General features: G+C 36.0%; 3 protein-coding genes across 3 annotated transcripts; all 3 read right to left on the bottom strand.

The window, feature by feature from the left end:
- Window positions 1-10394: 10394 nt before the first annotated feature.
- LOC118270117 (protein zerknuellt-like) lies at window positions 10395-11328 on the bottom strand. The gene is made up of 2 exons (XM_050707160.1): window positions 11260-11328; window positions 10395-11057 (listed from the first exon to the last, which is right to left on the bottom strand). The coding sequence occupies exons 1-2, from the start codon at window positions 11326-11328 to the stop codon at window positions 10395-10397; spliced, it is 732 nt and encodes a 243-aa protein (XP_050563117.1).
- Window positions 11329-14451: 3123 nt separating this feature from the next.
- On the bottom strand, window positions 14452-18675 carry LOC118270119 (homeobox protein Hox-C5-like). The gene is made up of 2 exons (XM_050707159.1): window positions 18550-18675; window positions 14452-15114 (listed from the first exon to the last, which is right to left on the bottom strand). The coding sequence occupies exons 1-2, from the start codon at window positions 18673-18675 to the stop codon at window positions 14452-14454; spliced, it is 789 nt and encodes a 262-aa protein (XP_050563116.1).
- Window positions 18676-20021: 1346 nt separating this feature from the next.
- LOC118270103 (ventral anterior homeobox 2b-like) lies at window positions 20022-21177 on the bottom strand. Its single transcript, XM_050707158.1, has 2 exons — window positions 21160-21177; window positions 20022-20972 (listed from the first exon to the last, which is right to left on the bottom strand). Exons 1-2 carry the CDS (start codon window positions 21175-21177, stop codon window positions 20022-20024), a joined length of 969 nt encoding a protein of 322 aa, XP_050563115.1.
- Between the last annotated feature and the right edge of the window lie 1111 nt (window positions 21178-22288).

The raw sequence follows: 22288 nt of genomic DNA, 5'->3' as shown, positions 1-22288 counted from the left end.
TGGAAGTCCCATATGATTTTATTAAAAGAAATACATACTTGAATTTCTTTTAAAGTTAGTGAATTGGTTAACCTTACAATTTATTTGAAAATATATTAGAAGTTGGATAGGTATTCAGTATTTACTGATATCAACAACCGAACTCCACTCCGTGGTGTATAACATGTCCGTTCAAAGCCTTAGTTTCTAGTTAAGAGCACCGATACTAGATGGCGTCTTTCTCAATTTACAAGACAAGGGTTGGGTTAATTGTGTGTTGGTTTATTTATTTAAGTTTTAAGGCTTTTTATAATGTTATTTTTACTCAAAATAAAGGTTGTCTGGCGATTTTTGGTGAACTTTTTAAACTCAAAAGTTTAAACTTGGAAACTATAAGAATTCTATAATACTAAAATAATTCTTAGAACTTTAAAAATCGATTATCTAAGGGTTGCTGGGTTACGTGACTGATAGCGTGTCATCATAAATTATAAATCAGTGAAGTTATTTTTAACAATTCCTGATATTGATAACGATTATGTAACTTTTGCTATACATACTCTTTTCTTTGTTTTTTAGTTTCATAATATTTGAAAACGAATAATGTTTTTTTTTGTTAAAACCCATTTCCTCAGGAATACGTAGAGGTTGAATTGTTTTGAAAGAATTAGCAATCAGATATATCAGTAGATAGTATATTTAAAAAATACCCCATAAGTGCCATTAGTGTAAGATTCTATGACCATAAATTGACAAGAAAAATAAAATATAAATGTGTTTTTAATACGTTTTTTTATTAAATTAATTAAATAATTTATTACAATTCACTAAACAATATATCATGCTCGGTTAGTTTTGGTAGAAAGTCGTCAATATCACTGGATGCATCCGGAGATGGCAGTTCTGGAGAATCCGGTATTTTAGGCTGATGAGGTGGTTCCTCGATATTCGCTGAAGAAGCACCGGCCAGGTCATCACCATGCGTGTTTGAGGAACATTGACAGTGTTCAGTTGCATCAACTGGATGGCAACACTGTGCGTCTGAGTTCTTCTGTTCATCAACCATCACTTTTTGGAAAAAGTCTTCAAAATCTTTCAAAGAAACAGTCATTACGGAGTCCTCTTCAGAAAGCTCATATTCAGCATCTTTGTATTTGTTTTCGGGACTCTGGGATGTTTCCGGAACGATTTGTGGAGATTCCATCTGTACTGTTGTTGCGGTAGCTGCATGTCTGTACTGTACGCTCGAGTATGTAGTTGTTTGTTGTACACTGGGCTGCAAGTTCTGAGTATTATTTTGTCCTTCACAACTCACTGGATGAACAACAGGTTGAGGAGCCCCATTCGTCCTTGGGGGATAATGGTGTTGTTGCAATACAAAGTTTCCTGAGAATTGTATCTGAGAATTTACTGCATCTGGATAGCTATATTGTACGTTCGGGTACTGCTGTTCACTGGGTTTCAAGCATTGAAAATTTTGTTCTGAACAAAATTCTATGGAAACATTTTCCACATAATTCATAGGACGAAGAATTGATTGTGTTTGAGGAACTTGTACTCGAGGCTGGTGAAGTTGTTCCTGTACAACATAGCCTTCAGACAATATTCCTCCGCCAGGAACAAAGCCTGGATTCTGCCCGTACATATACGGGGAATGCTCATGTGTTTCTAACATGGGATTTTGTTGTGTCGGTACAGCTGCTGCTGAATACATTCCTGTGCTCGAGCAGTGAAGTATGGGCTGTTGTATCGGTCTATTTTCAGAGATTTCCATTTTCTCCCTTTTTTCCTTCATTCGCCTATTTTGGAACCAAATCTTGAGTGTCCTTTCACTGAGACTCAGACACTGTGAAAGCTGTATGCGTCGATGTCGGAGCAAGAAACAGTTACTTCTATACTCCTTTTCAAGATGCATCAGCTGTTCCGTCGTGAAGGCGGTTCTTACTCGCTTCTTCCTTGGTTGTACTGGGAGACTCTCAGGCCTTACCGTTGGCCCTCCTGCTGATTGTCCGTTATGCCAAAAGTGGTGATTAGGTGGCAATGGTGCAGGTACTGGGGCAGGCATTGGGGCAGGCACTGGGGCAGGCATAGCAGCGCTTTGATGTGGCATCCACTGCCAGTCCTGTAGACAATAAAAAATAATATATAAGTCAACAATGTATACACAAAACTTTAAAAGAACTTTGGACTATTCATCAGGCGTTTGTAAAGTAAATAAATTAAATGTTCACACTAAAGACAAATTAATCAATATCGATTTTACAACATTAAGCCTTCAAGACGCTAGAACATTATATCTTAGAAAATAAATTTAATAAGAAAATATATTACCGGCGGGTTTGATACCGCATAACCATTATTTGCACAATGAAAATTCGATGGCGAGTTAGGGTTCATGATTGACTAGAAGGTCGGAAAAAGTAACGTACTCTATGAAAGCCTAGTCAATTGTAACGTCCAGCCTGATTGTGGTCTAATTTATATGCTCGCGTTATTACAGGGTAATTAGTGTACCGGTTTAAGCGTATGTAATTAGTAAATTGTAGCCTATATCTTACTGTTTCCCAATATTCTAATATTGGAGCGTGTCCTTATTATTTTATAGTCCGTTGTTGTTCTCTTATTTTTTATTATCTAATGATAGCTCTCGCGCTACACCGGCTTTGTTCAGCTCCTATTGGTCATAGCGTGATGTTTTGTAGCCTATAGCTTTCCTCGATACATGCACTATCCAACACGAAAATAATTATTCAAATAGGATTAGTAGTTTCGGAGATACGGACGCGCTGCATTGAAACGAATAAACAAACTCTTCAGCTTATGTATTAGTATAAATTTTATACAAACTAATTTAGACCACAGAATGGATCCGTTCAATTTCTTTGATAGAAAAGTCCGCTTAATAAGCGATTTTCTGCACTATAGTTTTAGGTATTTTACATTACTGAAATCTGCCTGAAACTTCAAAAGAAATATTCCATTCATCTTTGTGATGCTATCAATAATTTGTGCATCAAAACTACGACGCGATACGCAGCAGTCAGTTGTCCAGTCACTGCACCAACTGCGCAATTCATACTTACATATTTTATTTCGTAGTTTTTATGACTGCTTCTCAAGGAAGCTGTAATCTATACTGAAGTATCATAATATATGTTATTTCTCTACTACTTTATAAAAAAAAAAAATAAAGTCACTGTTAGACTCGCGTCGTTGGTCCAGTGGTTGCAAGTGCGACTGCCGGACAATAGGTCTCGGATTCGATTTCCGAGTCGGGCAAAGTATTACTGCTTTTTCTTTCGGATTTTCGAAAATTTCTCAGTGGTAGCACGGAATTGTACCTAGTATATGTCAATTGGCTCACCCCCTTTTACATGGGATACTATCACATTGTACAGTGGCAGTTGCGTGCCGTAAGGTGCGGATGCACCTCTGTCTATCTCTTGAGGGATTAAAGGCGTGACGTTGTCGTTTGTTGTTGTCACTGTTAGAAGCTAATGTAACAAAAACTGCCCACTACAATGTTACTTATTTTATAACCAAATGTATGAACAAGTAAGGTCCTAGTATTCCTAGTAAGGTGTGCCTTGCTAAATATGAATTTGAGAAAAGCTAGATACTCAAGTATGTTGGGAAACTCATCCAATGACTTCTCCCGCCCTGGGCGAGGCGAGAGGGAGTCTCAGACTTCTATTGACTAAAAACTACCCCGTTCCTACTCGGAGCCTCGGTAAACCCGCTAGGTAGTTCGCAGCTCCGGATAGTAAACTCTTAGATATTTAGGGCTTGTTTATGAAAACAGGTATACCACAATAATAAGAATTTGATTCAGTTGGAATTTCTTAAAATAACTTAGCGAATGTTTATTAAAATACGTGATTTATAAATGACTCGTAATGACAGTGATTATGGTTGTAATACAAAAGAAAATCCAAAGTTTAACAGTACAAATTAATCCAGTTACATAAGCGGCTTGCCGCGGAGATAATTAGTTGCTAATTTACTATAATTAGGTACCGTATTATGGTCATTTACACCACTTGTGTTACAGGTTAGTTAAAAACAAAATATTGTTATGTTTTTTAATCAATGTTTCTCCACACTAGACTTTTCTCTTCTGTCGTGGATACGTTTACAAACATACACGTTTACATACACACGACAACCAGACCCGAAACAACAATTTGTGGATCACACAAAGAGTTGCTCCGTGCGGGAATCTAACCCGCTGTAAGTTGTGCGGCAGCCTGTTGTCCTGCCACCGCACCAACTATGCGTTCGAAATGTCACCTATCTTACTTAACACTTTAAACACTACGGGGTCACCGGTAACCGACGTTAGCGGGGGATTTGCCTTCAACAGTTTTCTATTGGCGGAAAAAAGGATGATTGGTAAACGCGGGCATTACTATAACTTAGCTACAGCATCGTCTTCAACAGTCCACGAGAGACCACTTTTAGACTATGTGCTTCCTTGCATGGCAAGCGGATTGGAGATTGCAGGATTAGGTTTATCAGAGGACGCTTACACTACTCTTACGATACTGTATGTAGATTTGGGGGAAATATGTTTTACTCTGCTGTTACCACATAGCTAAAACTTCATACAGATTTACAAGTTAAGTTGACCTAAATCCTTTAAGACATGACAGTTGCAGATCATACTAGGGCACCCCATATCCCATATTCTAGGTCGACTTAACCTGTAACTGCTACTACAGACTAGCCTGGACTCTTGGCTGACCTCCTGACCTAATTCATACAATACCCTAGCGTGTTAAGGTATAACATTATTATGCCTTTATTAGAAAGCTAAAGATTTGTACATATTTTATCATACATCATCACTTTAAATCTTTGTATTTCTTATTTAATATTTTTTAGTTTACTACGACTCTTGTGGTACAGTTAATTGTTCTAGTGCTTAGTATAATAAAACAGCTAATCTATCTAAACAGTTAATATACAACAACAGCAAAAATAACTTAAAATTCAGACACAACATTTAAAAATAGGGGACAAATGGGGTAATTGATAAAAAATCTGCATGTTTATTCAATTCTTTTTTATTACTTACAGATTAATCTGTAAGTAATTCAAAGGCTAACTTGAAAACAGTTAATTTTAGGATATGGGGTTCCCTACTCAAATCGGCCCGAAATGGTCAAAACTTATCAAGTTTTAGATAGTTTACGAGAGAAGAGTCTCTGAACCCGTCGTGTGCCGGAACGCAGATCCACGCGAGACACAATGTATTTTCTATTGTTATCTTAATGGCATACAAAAGAATTTAAATCGATATAACCCTGTATACTTGAGAGTTTTATTTTCCGTTAAAGGGTTTATTAAAATAAATGAAGATTGATTTATTTCATTTGGTTTAATTTTGCAATACATACAATTAGGTATAACTCATTTTTGGTATGTTAATAGTGCATATTATAATTCAATATTGAATCGAGTAAAATAAACTATGTATTTATTTACGAATACTCTAATTTAAAACTTTGATAACTCAAAAAGTTCACAATAAAATGTAACAGAGATCGAGACAATGGCACTGATAAGTGGACGTAATGACAATGACGTCACGTCACGTAGATTTTTCTTGGAAGACATTATTAAGTCACGTAGGTCAAAAGTAGTGATTTTAGGTTTCAACATTATTTGTTACCTAATTGTTTATATCTAAATTTACTAATTTTAATAGTATGTAAGAAGTTTTGAATTATGTACCTAATTCTATATTTTGAGTTCAATATTTTATATTGACCACTCTCAATAAACTGTATAACTTAGTCAATGTGTGGTGTTTTTGTGACTTTGTGAATAAGATTATTTGATTAACTTTATTTTGTTCTATAATGATTTAATGTTAACGAACTTCCAACAGTAAAAATATGACTTTAGAAATAATACATTCTTAATAGCTAGACAAATTAAAAATAAGTTTCTTTTTTTACAAAATTTATTTAATAAATACTTAAATGTTACAAATGCATTACAAGGATAATAGTTGCTCTATAAGTTTCAGTTGGTCCCATGAAGAGTTGTTACTTTCATTACAAACATCTGAGACTGACTGCTCTGCTGAAGGAAGACTAGTTTCTTGTTGAGGTGGAACTTGTTCAGCCTGTAGTGGTTGTGCTGGGATATCGCCCGGAGGAACCATTGGATGACTATTCCCATATACGTTCGGAGAATATTGATCAATTGGATGACTTGCTTCTGCCTGAGGAGCGGCTTGCACGTCTGGGTGCCAAGTTTGTGTTGAAACATTGCCCGGAGCAGTAATCGGCTGAGTCCCATTCACATACGCGGAGTATTGATATTGTCCCGACATTAAATTTGGTGTCGTCGGCGCAGTTGCTGCTGAAGATAGACTTGCTGCGAGTTGAGATGGAACTTGGAGTTGTGTGTGACAAGGATATGCCGAGATATTGCCCGGAGGAATGATGGGATGAGTCCCATACATGTACTGGGAATATTGTTCCGAAGTTAGATTTGGTGTCGTAGGTACACATGCCTCAGTGTAATTTGGAAATACGCCCGGGTAGTGCATTATCGGACTCAGCATACCCTCTGAACTCTCTTCTGAAGAGCCTTGGTTCTCTATGAGGTCTTTTTTTTCTTTCATCCGCCGGTTTTGAAACCAGATTTTTATTATACGCTCATGGATATTTAGTATATTTGCTAGCTGGTGACGTCGTGATGGGGCCAAATAGCGGCACTGCTTGTATTCTTCTTCTAGCGCCGACAGTTGGTTCGTTGTAAACGCAGTTCTCACGCGTTTAGGCTTCTTGTTTGCGGCGAGACCTTGAGGTCTCACCGCTGGCGCTGGCCACCCGGTTAGCTGTCCGTTTAACCAAATCTGGCGATTTGGCGCAATCACTGGGACTGGCACGGCTGCATTCTGATGTGACATCCAATGTGGAAACTGTGGACAATAGAAAAGATATATAAGTCAATGAAAAATACACATATGTAACTTCAAAAGTAGGTAATTTGAGGATACTAAGGAATCAACTAGAGGATCATAATGCCCAACAACAGTTCTACGATATGTTTTTCAATCAGAAATCGTATAAAATAGAATAAAGAACAAATTAAATTAAATAAAAAAATATTATATATTATATATTACCATTGGATTTGTCGATACCGGTGGAATTAAACCACTGTTTAAATTATGAAAAACTGGTGGTTGAGTTAACGGGTTCATCGCTTAGTAGAAGATTCACTGGGACGGAATAAACTGGAGGAGAGTAATGAACTATGTGAAGGCACAATTCGTTATGACGCCTCTAGAGAAATTGCTCTACTTATATGGGCATATTCGCAACCCTTAATGATAGTTTAATTAGGGAACAGGCTAAAGGTATGATAAGATAAGCGATTACCAAATTCAAGTCCGAAATAAAATAGATTTTTATTCTTATCTATTGTCTTTGTGATTGTTTCGTAATACAAGGTATTTTAATGAGTTCCAATAATTTCATTCTATTGTTAAAATGATTGGTGACATTAAACAATTCGATGTTTTGTTAATCCGACCAATACGAGTATCTAAAATAGGAAATATAGTTTATAGGCGCTCTAGATTGTAATCCATTTTCATGAGTACATCCATGGTATTTTAAACTACATCTTGGCAAAATAAATAAAAGGTACCTTTATGTACTCGTTTGTCGGTAACTTCCCTGTAGCAATGTATGTGAGCTTTCTTTAGGGTGTTTGTAATAGGTGGCTCTGAAGCTTTCCAACATTTCATTTCTGCGTCCTGTTCTATAGGAATGTGTTAATTCATACTTTTATACTAGATCATTGTCATTAACTTAATTCAATTCCTAAACAATTACATGTCATCAGTTTATTATGTTCTACTCCTAAATTTACTCGCTCTCCTTAAAATCCCTGTTTGTATAATATCAAATTCAGAATAAAGAAAAGAGAACGAGTTTTTGTTTAAACTATCGCTCACTATATACATCTAATTATGTAACTTCATCAAACGATCGCAATACTTGGTTAAATAAAGAATATAATGAATGCAACCCGTGTGATGCCGGGGCGGGTCGCTAGTAATAATATAGTATGCATACGCGATGGGACTTGTCAATCACTGTAATAAAGAGGAAAGAGATATTTCTATTGTCAAAAGCTGTTTACGTTTTCCTTTTTTATTGTTATTTTTCTTTGACCTTATTCTGTGTCTGTGTAATTGTGGAACTTACATAAAAGGATAACGTGTTATTAGGTGCTTACCAGATTTGGAACCCGCACCCTGGTAGACGTGATCAAAATCAGGAATTTTGTAAAAATAAATTCTAAGAAATACGACACACGTAAACAATTCCTAGAATCTTAAAAATCGATAATTAAAGGGTTGCTAAATAAGTAATTAGCATTGTTAGAACAATAGAACTTGATTTTTTCAATGTGTCACGTGACTAATAATGCCGTATTGTCTTGATTATTGTAGATATTATAAGTTAGTGAATTTTAATTTCATTCCAATTTTGTATTTAAAAGCTTGTAAGGCTCAGTAACAGTGTAAGTTTGTAAAAGTCGTTTGTAGTCGCATTTGGAGACATTGTATCTAAATATGTTTCCGAAGATGCGAACTACCTAGCGAGTTTACCGAGGCTCCGGCTCGAAAATCAGGAGAAGGAACGGGGTGGTTTTTAGTCAGTAAGAGCCTGACACTCCCTTGAGGGCGAGCCGACCCAAGGCGAGACAAGTCATTGGATGATTTTCCCTCCTTAAAAAAATATATAATTTATTTCAGATATAAAAATACAGTATACGTATAAAAAATCATGTACTTTTATAATGTGTACATACGTTTCTCAGTAATATCTGAATAGTTGTGAGTTTTAATATTAACACTAATGACTTTGTTTACTAGTTTTTGTGGTATTTTTTTTCGTCTTCATTTTGGGATTCAATTCCTGAGTTGACAATATTATATTCATTGTAATGCACATTTTTGTAGATTATTGGTCTTGACAATTCAATATTATTTAGTGTACCTATAAAGCTATGTGTCGTGTACGTCGAATGATATCTATATTGATGATATTCGTTTACGTATTTATAATAAGCTTTTGTGATTTTTGTACGAAGTTTTTATATTTATTACTAGCTGTCCCGGCAAACTTTGTATTGCCTCCAACAATTTTTTCTCAAATTTTAAACCTTTCCTAGACCTTCACAAATAATTTAAGCCTAAAATCTGCTAAATCGGTTCAGCAGTTCTCCAGTTTTAGTGAGACTAACGAACAGCAATTCAATCTTTTCTAAATTTTTTTATACAAACAATGTCCTTGTTATAGGGAATACATTAAAAAAATACCAATTTAATGCAGTCGATCAGAGGTTATGCGCATACATCATTTATTCTCTTAAAATTCATTTTTATTTATATAGATTTATTTGGTTGACTATATGAGATTTGTTTAAAGGTCGATGTCGTCAGTTGTCGTTGATCGTGGAGACACTGGAAATGTTTGACGAAAATCTCCTGCTAATAAAATCATCGCACCACCAAATGGGTTATGATTGCTCCTTAGATCTTGTAAGGTTCTATCTAAAGCTTCAAAGATATTTTATGTGACACCATAGACTTACGATGAAAGAAAAATAGTAATAAAGAAGAAAGGCGTTGTGTTTCATTGTGTTCCTTTCCAAACTTAGTAATCCCCGGTTCCCCAATAAACCTTAAATTCCTAACACCCAAAGGGTTAGCAACGCTCTTCTAACGTCTCTAGTGTTTTGGGTGTCCAAGGGTACCGGCAATTGCTTACTATCAGGTAATCCGTCACCTCGTTTACCGGCTTAAACGTAATAAAAAATATGGTTATGTAAAATTAACTGTTGCCAGCGGCTTCACCCGCGTTCCAGTGAAACAAAAAGTAGCCTATTTATTATTCTAGACCATAATCTAGCCATCAGACCACCACAGCCATCAGACCACCACAGATGGGGCCCAGTAGGGCTGATGCCTGATCCGGAGCTGCGGACTACCTAGCGGGTTTACCGGGGCTCCGGCTCGACGGGCAGGAGTAGGAACGGGGTGGTTTTTAGTCAGTAAAAGTCTGACACTCCCTCTCGCCTCGCCCAAGGCGGGAGAAGTCATTGGATGATTTTCCCCCTAAAAAAAAAAAAAAAAAAGACCATAATCTACCCCTGTTTCAAAATTTCATCCCGACCCTTTCAGCAGATTTTCCATGAAGGAGTAACAAACAACCATACAAACTGTTGCTAGGACGTAGGTAGCATTGGTGGATTAATAAATTGGTGGAGTAACAAGCGTGCAAACTTTTGCATGGATAATATTACTAGGGTTGGTGGATTAGTAAATATAGTATTTGCTTTTATTATAGCACATTTATTATTAGCTAAATCAAATAACATTACAATGAGGTTAACATTTGATCTTCTGTCTCATCAGGCCAGGAAAAGTTGTTCATCTCATTGGGTACAATTGGAGCTGGCAGCTCCTGTGATACCAGTAGACATCGTGCTTCTACTTGCGGAGGAGCTTGCACTTCTTCTTGGTAAGGTTGTGCCGGTATATTGCCCGGAGGAATAATGGCTTGAGTACCGAACAGGGAGTATTGAGGTTGTTGTGGCACTAAATTTGGTGTCGTCGGCATAGTTGCTTCTGGGTAACTTGGGGCCACGACCGGATAGTGCAGTATTGGGCCCTCGATATTATCAGTACTATCAATGGAAGAGCTTTGGCACTCTGCTCGGTCCTTTTTCTCCTTCATACGTCGATTTTGAAACCAAATCTTAATGGTTTTCTCTTTAAGTTGCAACATATCGGCTAACTGGAACCGACGTGTTCGGTTCAAAAAAGGAGCCAACTTAAACTCGTTCTCTAGTGCCGACAGTTGATCCGTTGTAAACGCAGTTCTTACACGTTTAGGTTTCTTGTTTGCGGCTGGGAGACCCTGAGGTCTCACCGCTGGCGCTGGCCATCCGGCCGACTGTCCGTTGTGCCAAATGTGCTGATTTGGCGCAGTCACTGGGACTGGCACGGCTGCACTCTGATGTGGCATCCAATATTGGAACTGTGGACAATAGAAAAAATATATAAGTCAATGAAAAATACACATGACTTCAAAAGCGGGTACTTTGGGGAAACTAAGAAATCAACTAGAGGATCATAAATGCCATGTCGTTAACATGCTTTTGATACAATTTTTCTTATTATCAGAAATAGTATGAAATAAATAAGGGCAAATTAAATTAAAAAAAAGTATATTATATTACCGTTGGACCTGTCGACGCCGTTGCAGCGAAACCATTATGAAACGCTGGAGTTCCATTCGGTGGGTTCATCTTTTGATAAAGATTGACTGGGAAGGAAATACACTGGAGGAGAGTAACTTACTCTGTGAGGGCGCAGTTTACTGTGACGACATTAGAGAAAGTGTTCTACTTATATTTGCAACCCTTAATGATAGTTTAATTAGGGAACGGGCTAAAGGTATGATAAGACGAGTGATTAGCAAATCCATGTCCGAAATAAAGTAGATTTTATTCTTATCTATTGTCTTTGTGGTTGTTTCGTAATTAGTAATATAAAGTATTTTAATGAGTTCTAATGATTTCATTCTATTTTGAAAATGATTGGTGACAGAAAATAATTTAAAAAAAAAAGATTACTAGAGGATCAATCCGACCTATACGATTACCTAAAATATTAATAAAATTTTAAAAAACCTTAAAATTTTAATCGGTACCGTAACCCAACATACTGTTAATCCAAACTGTCTTGTAACTTGAGGAAGACGCCATCTAGTATAGGCTGGCATAACTAGAAACTAAGACTTTGGACGGATATAATAATTATTATAGACCACGGATACAAGTTTTAATTGTTGACGCCAGTAAATACTGAATACCTATCTCGTCTCGCCCAAAGCGGGAGAAATCATTGGATGATTTTGTGTGACTAGTGTTAGGATTACTCTGTATATTTTATCACGCACACTTGATGTGACTTGTCAATTAAGAAGCAAGCAGAGAAAGGGGATATTTCTATTGTCAAAATCTGCTTACATTTTTTTTTTATGGTATAAACCGGTAAACGAGCAGACGGATCACCTGATAGTAAGCAATCGCCGCCGCCTATGAACATCCGAAAGATCTAAGGCGTTTCAAGTACGTTGCCGGCCTTTTGGGGGTTAGGAATTTAAGGGTTGTTGGAGAATCGGGGATTTGGAAGATTGGGAAGGGGGGTAATTGGGCCTTCGGTAGCCTCACTCACAATCAAACACAACGCATTTCTTATTTATTATTATTTTTCTTTCATTGTAAGTATATAGTGTCATCTATCTTCTATCTTCTATCTATACTTATAATAAATCTGTTGAGAGGTCAATTCTGTACATGAAATATATTTCCAAAATAACTATCAGCGGGTGATTAGTGATCGATACTGACGCCAAAAATGCAATCAGAAAAATTTTTGTCTGTCTGTCTGTCTGTCTGTCTGTCTGTCTGTCTGTCTGTATGTTCTTTATAGAAACAAAAACTACTCGACAGATTTCAACGAAACTTGGTACAATTGTTCTTCATACTCCTGGGCAGGTTATAGTATACTTTTCATCACGCTACGATCAATAGGAGCAGAGCAGTGAAGAGAAATGTTGGGAAAACAGGAGAACTTACTCCATTTTTTAAGCTTCCGTCGCGTGTGCAGCCTTAATGGTTAAAGCTACACAGAAATCATGTATGACGGAAATGTTCTCCTTAAAATTGTTTAAAAAATATTCTACGACAGCAAATGTCTATCTTCTATGGTTGACTCACAATAACACGTATAACTCCCGATAGCTTAGCAGTTCTGAGCTTTCTGATTATATGTATTTGTCTACTCTATTTCTATTTGTTTATAACACTCACATTCTTCATTCATTCATTCATATTATAACAAATCTGTAGAAGGGTCAATCCTGTATATTGAAAATATTGAAAGAATAATAGTAACACCCAGGGGTGTGGATTGATACCAAACCCAAAAATGTGATTAATAAATGTTTGTTTGTCTGTCAGTCTATCTGTATGTTCACGCATCACGTGAAAACTAAAGGTTCGATTTCGATGAAACTTGGTATAATTATTATTACCTTATTATCCTGGCCATAAAATAAGATACATTTTATCCTGGAAAAATGCGTAAAAAAAAACAGTTTTATTCTACAGAACGCGAGCTGAATAGGGAGGGATCTCCTTAATTATTATGGGCCTCGCCGTATTTGGGTCTAATAGATATATATAAGATGTCATTGTCAGAATTACTCAAAATGGAGAAATAAAACTTCTACGCGAAGACCGACATTCGCGCGGACGGAGTCGCGGGCGGAAGCTAGTGTATTATAAAACATTTTTAGGTATATATATACTACATAGGTATTTGTCTTATTTGTTTTCATACTGATTATATAAGACATTTTTACATTTTTGATGGTTTGTTTTAGGATTTCAGATATTTCTCAGCAAAAACGCGGAGTCCAAAAGATCAGATATAGGAATAGGCATTAGCTTACCCTTATATTAAATATCTTTGGAGGTTTTAGATAGAACCTTACAAGATCTAAGGAGCAATTACAACCCATTTAGTGGTGCGATGATTTTATTAGCAGGATATTTTCGTCAAACATTGCCAGTGATTCCACGATCAACGACAACTGACGAACTCAATGCATGTTTAAAGTCCTCCAATTTGTATAAACATGTCAAGGTGCAAAATTACCAATCTGGAGACATATTCTCTAAATATAAAATAATCATAATCTGAGATTTTTATATAATAGGTACATGTGTGCACTTTCATAATTTGTCTAAGTAATATTTGAAAAGTTGTGAATTTTAATATCATTTACTAATCACTTTGTTTACTACATGTTTATGGTATTTTTGTTGCTTCAATTCGGGATTCAATGCCTGAGTGGACAATACTATATTCATTGTAATGCACATCTATATTATTGCTCCTGACATTTCAATATTATTGAGAGTACCTACCTATAATGCTATGTGTCTTGTATGTTGAGTAATACTAAAATCGATGTCATTCGTATACCTATTCAAGCTTTTGTGTATTTTATTATAATTTTATATTCATTATTTATTCGAAGAATGTGGTTTACTATATGAGGTTTGTTTAAAGGTTACTTCTCATAGTGAAGGACTGTAGTCATATTTATACGTAAAACTAGCTTCTGTCAGCGCCTTCACCCGCGTTCCCGGTGGATATAAAGTATTAGTATTAGTGTTATTCCCAAAGATCATATACCCCAGTTCCAAATTTCATCCCGATCCCTTCTGCAGTTTTTGCGTGAAGCAGTAACAACCGTGCAAACTTTTGCATGTATAATATTACTAGGGTTGGTGGATTAATAAATATAGAATTAGCCTTTATAATAGAACATTTATTATTAGCTAAATTAAATAACATTACAATGACGTTAACAGTTGATTTTCAGTCTCATTAGGCCACAAAAAGTTATACATCTCATTGGGTACAATTGGAGCTGGCAGCTCCTGTGATACCAGTAGACATCGTGCTTCTACTTGCGGAGGAGCTTGCACTTCTTCTTGGTAAGGTTGTGCCGGTATATTGCCCGGAGGAATAATGGCTTGAGTACCGAACAGGGAGTATTGAGGTTGTTGTGGCACTAAATTTGGTGTCGTCGGCATAGTTGCTTCTGGGTAACTTGGGGCCACGACCGGATAGTGCAGTATTGGGCCCTCGATATTATCAGTACTATCAATGGAAGAGCTTTGGCACTCTGCTCGGTCCTTTTTCTCCTTCATACGTCGATTTTGAAACCAAATCTTAATGGTTTTCTCTTTAAGTTGCAACATATCGGCTAACTGGAACCGACGTGTTCGGTTCAAAAAAGGGGTCAATTTAAACTCGTTCTCTAGTGCCGACAATTGATCCGTTGTAAACGCGGTTCTTACACGTTTAGGCTTCTTGTTTGCGGCTGGGAGACCCTGAGGTCTCACCGCTGGCGCTGGCCATCCGGCCGACTGTCCGTTGTGCCAAATGTGCTGATTTGGCGCAGTCACTGGGACTGACACGGCTGCATTCTGATGTGACATCCAATGTGGGAACTGTGGACAATAGAAAAGATATATAAGTCAATGAAAAATACACATATGTAACTTCAAAAGTAATTTGAGGATACTAAGGAATCAACTAGAGGATCATAATGCCCAACAACATTGCTACGATTTGTTTTTCAATCAGAAATCGTATAAAATAAAATAAAGAACAAATTAAATTAAATAAAAAATATATATATTACCATTGGATTTGTCGATACCGGTGGAATTAAACCACTATTTAAATTATGAAAAACTGGTGGTTGAGTCAACGGGTTCATCGCTTAGTAGAAGATTCACTGGGACGGAAATACACTGGAGGAGAGTAATGAACTATGTGAAGGCACAATTCGTTATGACGCCTCTAGAGAAATTGCTCTACTTATATGGGCATATTCGCAACCCTTAATGATAGTTTAATTAGGGAACAGGCTAAAGGTATGATAAGATAAGCGATTACGAAATTCAAGTCCGAAATAAAATAGATTTTTATTCTTATCTATTGTCTTTGTGATTGTTTCGTAATAAAAGGTATTTTAATGAGTTCCAATAATTTCATTCTATTGTTAAAATGATTGGTGACATTAAACAATTCGATGTTTTGTTAATCCGACCAATACGAGTATCTAAAATAGGAAATATAGTTTATAGGCGCTCTAGATTGTAATCCATTTTCATGAGTACATCCATGGTATTTTAAACTACATCTTGGCAAAATAAATAAAAGGTACCTTTATGTACTCGTTTGTCGGTAACTTCCCTGTAGCAATGTATGTGATCTTTATTTAGGGTGTTTGTAATAGGTGGCTCTGAAGCTTTCCAACATTTCATTTCTGCGTCCTGTTCTATAGGAATGTGTTAATTCATACTTTGCTCATACTTTTATACTAGATCATTGTCATTAACTTAATTCAATTCCTAAACAATTATATGTCATCAGTTTATTATGTTCTACTCCTAAATTGGCTCGCTCTCCTTAAAATCCCTGTTTGTATAATATCAAATTCAGAATAAAGAAAAGAGAACGAGTTTTTGTTAAACTCTCGCTCACTAAATCTAATTGTGTAACTTCATCAAACGATCGCAATACTTGGTTAAATAAAGAATATAATGAATGCAACCCGTGTGATGCCGGGGCGGGTCGCTAGTAATAATATAGTATGCATACGCGATGGGACTTGTCAATCACTGTAATAAAGAGGAAAGAGATATTTCTATTGTCAAAAGCTGTTTACGTTTTTCTTTTTGATTGTTATTTTTCTTTGACCATAAGTCTGTGGTGTCTTAATAATTATGGAACTTAAATGAAAGGATTATGTGTTATTAAGTGCTTGCCATATTTTGAACCCGCACCCTCACGTCTACCTATACCTGAACCACCATGTATACGTGATCAAAATCAGGAATTTTGTAAAAATTAATTCCAAGAAATACGACCCACGTAAACAATCCCTAGAATATTAAAAATTGATAATTAAAGGGTTACTAAACGAGTAATTAGCATTGTTAGAACAATAGGACTTGATTTTTTCAATGTGTCACGTGACTGATAATGTCGTATTGTCTTGATTGTTGTAGATATTATAAGTTAGTGAATTTTAATTTCATTCCAATTTTTCATTTAAAAGCTGGTAAAGCTCAGTATCCGTGATAGTTTGTAAAAGTCGTTTGTAGTCGCATTTGGAGACATTGTATCTAAATATGTTTCCGAAGATGCGAACTACCTAGCGAGTTTACCGAGGCTCCGGCTCGAAAATCAGGAGTAGGAACGAGGGGGTTTTTAGTCAGTAAGAGCCTGACACTCCCTTGAGGGCGAGCCGACCCAAGGCGAGACAAGTCATTGGATGATTTTCCCTCCTTAAAAAAATATATAATTTATTTCAGATATACAAATACATGTATACGTATAAAAAATCATGTACTTTTATAATGTGTACGTTTCTCAGTAATATCTGAATAGTTGTGAGTTTTAATAATATATATGAACACTAATGACTTTGTTTACTAGATTTTGTGGTATTATTTTTGTCTTCATTTTGGGATTCAATTCCTGAGTTGACAATATTATATTCATTGTAATGCACATTTTTGTAGATTATTGGTCTTGACAATTCAATATTATTTAGTGTACCTATAAAGCTATGTGTCGTGTACGTTGAATGATATCTAAATTGATGATATTCGTTTACGTATTTATAATAAGCTTTTGTGATTTTTGTACGAAGTTTTTATATTTATTACTAGCTGTCCCGGCAAACTTTGTATTGCCTCCAACAATTTTTTCTCAAATTTTAAACCTTCCCTAGACCTTAACAAATAATTCATGCCTAAAATCTGCTAAATCGGTCCGGCAGTTCTCCAGTTTTAGTGAGACTAACGAACAGCAATTCAATCTTTTCTACATTTTTTTATACAAACAATGTCCTTGTTATAGGAAATACATAAAAAAAATCATCCAATTTAATGCAGTTGATCAGCAGTTATGCGCATACATATTTTTTTTCCTTAACATTCATTTTTATTCATATAGATTTATTTGAATAATTTGGTTGACTATATGAGATTTGTTTGGTAAAGGTCGTTGTCGTCAGTTGTCATTGATCGTGGAATCTCTGGCAATGTTTGACAAAAATCTCCTGCTAATAAAATCATCGCACCACCAAATGGGTTATGATTGCTCTTTAGATCTTGTAAGGTTCTATCTAAAGCCTCCAAAGATATTTTATTTGACACCATAGACTTATGATGAGAGAAAAATGGTAATAAAGAAGAAATGCGTTGTGTTTCATTGTGTGAGTGAGGCTACCGGAGGCCCAATTACCGCCCTTCCCAATCCTCCAAATGCCCGATTCCCCAACAAACCTTAAATTCCTAACACCCAAAAGGCTAGCAACGCTCTTCTAACGCCTCTAGTGTTTTGGGTGTCCAAGGGTGCCAACCAATACCATTGCTTACCATCAGGTAATCCGTCAGCTCGTTTACCGGCTTAAACGTAATAAAAAATATGGTTGTGTAAAATTAACTGTTGCCAGCAGCTTCACCCGCGTCCAGTGGGACAAAAAGTAGCCTATTTATTATTCTAGACCATAAACTACCTTTTTTCCAAATTTCATCCCGACCCTTTCAGCAGATTTTCCGTGAAGGAGTAACAAACAACCACAAAATGTTACCTACAAACTGTTGTTAGGACGTAGGTAGCATTGGTGGATTAATAAATTGGTGGAGTAACAAGCGTGGATTTTATTATTAATTATAGTATTTGCGGATTAGTAAATATAGTATTTGCTTTTATTATAGAACATTTATTATTAGCTAAATTAAATAACATTACAATGACGTTAGCAGTTGATCTTCTGTCTCATCAGGCCAGGAAAAGTTGTTCATCTCATTGGGTACAATTGGAGCTGGCAGCTCCTGTGATACCAGTAGACATCGTGCTTCTACTTGCGGAGGAGCTTGCACTTCTTCTTGGTAAGGTTGTGCCGGTATATTGCCCGGAGGAATAATGGCTTGAGTACCAAACAGGGAGTATTGAGGTTGCTGTGGCACTAAATTTGGTGCCGTCAGCATAGTTGCTTCTGGGTAACTTGGGGCCACGACCGGATAGTGCAGTATTGGGCCCTCGATATTATCAGTACTATCAATGGAAGAGCTTTGGCACTCTGCTCACTGCATTCATTGATATTAAGTATATTTTCTAGGTCGACTTAACCTGTTACTACTATTACTGACTAACCTGGACTCCTGGTTGACCTCCTGACCCAATTCATACAATACCCTAGCGTGTTAAGGTATAACATTATTATGCCTTTATTAGAAAGCTAAAGATTTGTACATATTTTATCATACATTATAACTTCAAATCTTATCACAAATTTAATGTATTTCTTATTTAGTACTTTTTCGTCTACTATGATCCCAGTGGTACAGTTAATTATTCTAGTCCTTAGTATAATAAAACAGTTAATCTATCTAAACAGCTAATATACAACAACAGCAAAAATAACTCAAAATTCAGGCACAACATTTAAAAATAGGGGGCAAATGGGTTAATTGACATAAAAATCTGCATTTTTTGCTAACTTGAAAACGGTTAATTTTACGATATGGGGTTCCCTAGTCAAATCGGTCCGAAATGGTCAAAACTCATCTTTAAGTTTACTCTGTTTTATATAGTTTACGAGAGAAGAGTCTATTAAAGGATTTAGATCGATATAACCCTGTATACTTGAGAGTTTTATTTTCCGTTAAAGGGTTTATTAAAATAAATTAAGATTGATTAAATTAATTTGGTTTGGTTTTGCAATACATACAATTAGGTATAACTCATTTTTGGTATGTTAATAGTGCATATTATAATTCAATATTGAATCGAGTAAAATAAACTATGTATTTATTTACGAATATTCTTATTTAAAACTTTGATAATTCGAGAAGTTCACAATAAAATTTAACATCGAGACAATGGCACTGATAAGTGGACGTAATGACAATGACGTCACGTCACGTAGACTTTTCTTGCAAGACATTATTAAGTCACGTAGGTCAAAAGTAGTGATTTTTGTTTTCAACATTATTTGTTCCCTAATGTAGTTTATATCTAAAGTTACTTACTCATTTTAATAGTAAGTAATATGTTTTGAATTCTGTACCTAATTCTATATTTTGAGTTTAATATTTTATATTGACCATTCTCAATAAACTGTATAACTTAGTCAATGTGTGGTGTTTTTGTGACTTTGTGAATAAGATTATTTGATTAACTTTATTTTGTTCTATAATGATTTAATGTTAACGAACTTCCAACAGTAAAAATATGACTTTAGAAATAATATATTCTTAATAGCTAGACAAATTAAAAATAAGTTTCTTTTTTTACAAAATTTATTTAATAAATACTTAAATGTTACAATGCATTACAATGATAATAGTTGCTCTATAAGTTTCATTTGATCCCATGAAGAGTTGTTACTTTCATTAGAAACATCAGGGGCCGGTTGCTCTGCTGAAGGATGACTGGTTTCTTGTTGAGGTGGAACTTGTTCAGCCTGTAGTGGTTGTGCTGGGATATCGCCCGGAGGAACCATTGGATGACTATTCCCATTCACGTTCGGAGAATATTGATCAAGTTCTGATATTAAATTTGGCACAGGATGACTTGCTTCTTGAGGAGCGGCTTGCACTTCTGGGTGCCAAGTTTGTGTTGAAACATTGCCCGGAGCAGTAATCGGCTGAGTCCCATTCACATACGGGGAGTATTGATATTGTCCCGACATTAAATTTGGTGTCGTCGGCGCAGTTGCTGCTGACAGACTGGCTTCAAGTTGAGATGGAACTTGTAGTTGTGTGTGCCAAGGATATGCCGAGCTATTGCCCGGAGGAATGATGGGATGAGTCCCATACATGTACTGGGAATATTGTTCCGAAGTTAGATTTGGTGTCGTAGGTACACATGCCTCAGTGTAATTTGGAAATACGCCCGGGTAGTGCATTATCGGACTCAGCATACCCTCTGAACTCTCTTCTGAAGAGCCTTGGTTCTCTATAAGGTCTTTTTTTTCTTTCATCCGCCGGTTTTGAAACCAGATTTTTATTATACGTTCGTGGATATTTAGTATATTTGCCAGCTGGTGACGTCGTGATGGGGCCAAATACCGGCACTGCTTGTATTCTTCTTCTAGCGCCGACAGTTGGTTCGTTGTAAACGCAGTTCTCACGCGTTTAGGCTTCTTGTTTGCGGCGAGACCTTGAGGTCTCACCGCTGGCGCTGGCCACCCGGTTAGCTGTCCGTTTAACCAAATCTGGCGATTTGGCGCAATCACTGGGACTGGCACGGCTGCATTCTGATGTGACATCCAATGTGGGAACTGTGGACAATAGAAAAGATATATAAGTCAATGAAAAATACACATATGTAACTTCAAAAGTAATTTGAGGATACTAAGGAATCAACTAGAGGATCATAATGCCCAACAACATTGCTACGATTTGTTTTTCAATCAGAAATCGTATAAAATAAAATAAAGAATAAATTAAATAAAAAATATATATTACCATTGAATTTGTCGACATCGGTGGAATTAAACCACTGTTTAAATTATGAAAAACTGGTGGTTGAGTCAACGGGTTCATCGCTTAGTAGAAGATTCACTGGGACGGAAATACACTGGAGGAGAGTAATGAACTATGTGAAGGCACAATTCGTTATGACGCCTCTAGAGAAATTGCTCTACTTATATGGGCATATTCGCAACCCTTAATGATAGTTTAATTAGGGAACAGGCTAAAGGTATGATAAGATAAGCGATTACCAAATTCAAGTCCGAAATAAAATAGATTTTTATTCTTATCTATTGTCTTTGTGATTGTTTCGTAATACAAGGTATTTTAATGAGTTCCAATAATTTCATTCTATTGTTAAAATGATTGGTGACATTAAACAATTCGATGTTTTGTTAATCCGACCAATACGAGTATCTAAAATAGGAAATATAGTTTATAGGCGCTCTAGATTGTAATCCATTTTCATGAGTACATCCATGGTATTTTAAACTACATCTTGGCAAAATAAATAAAAGGTACCTTTATGTACTCGTTTGTCGGTAACTTCCCTGTAGCAATGTATGTGAGCTTTCTTTAGGGTGTTTGTAATAGGTGGCTCTGAAGCTTTCCAACATTTCATTTCTGCGTCCTGTTCTATAGGAATGTGTTAATTCATACTTTGCTCATACTTTTATACTAGATCATTGTCATTAACTTAATTCAATTCCTAAACAATTACATGTCATCAGTTTATTATGTTCTACTCCTAAATTTACTCGCTCTCCTTAAAATCCCTGTTTGTATAATATCAAATTCAGAATAAAGAGAAGAGAACGAGTTTTGTTAAACTCTCGCTCACTAAATCTAATTGTGTAACTTCATCAAACGATCGCAATACTTGGTTAAATAAAGAATATAGTGAATGCAACCCGTGTGATGCCGGGGCGGGTCGCTAGTAATAATATAGTATGCATACGCGATGGGACTTGTCAATCACTGTAATAAAGAGGAAAGAGATATTTCTATTGTCAAAAGCTGTTTACGTTTTTCTTCTTGATTGTTATTTTTCTTTGACCATAAGTCTGTGGTGTCTTAATTTGTGGAACTTACATAAAAGGATAACGTGTTATTAGGTGCTTAC

Source organism: Spodoptera frugiperda, chromosome 30 (genome assembly GCF_023101765.2).
Source record: "Spodoptera frugiperda isolate SF20-4 chromosome 30, AGI-APGP_CSIRO_Sfru_2.0, whole genome shotgun sequence".
Lineage (NCBI taxonomy): Eukaryota > Metazoa > Arthropoda > Insecta > Lepidoptera > Noctuidae > Spodoptera > Spodoptera frugiperda.
Note: the sequence above shows the minus strand (reverse complement) of the source record. Positions and strands in the feature narration are given on the sequence as shown.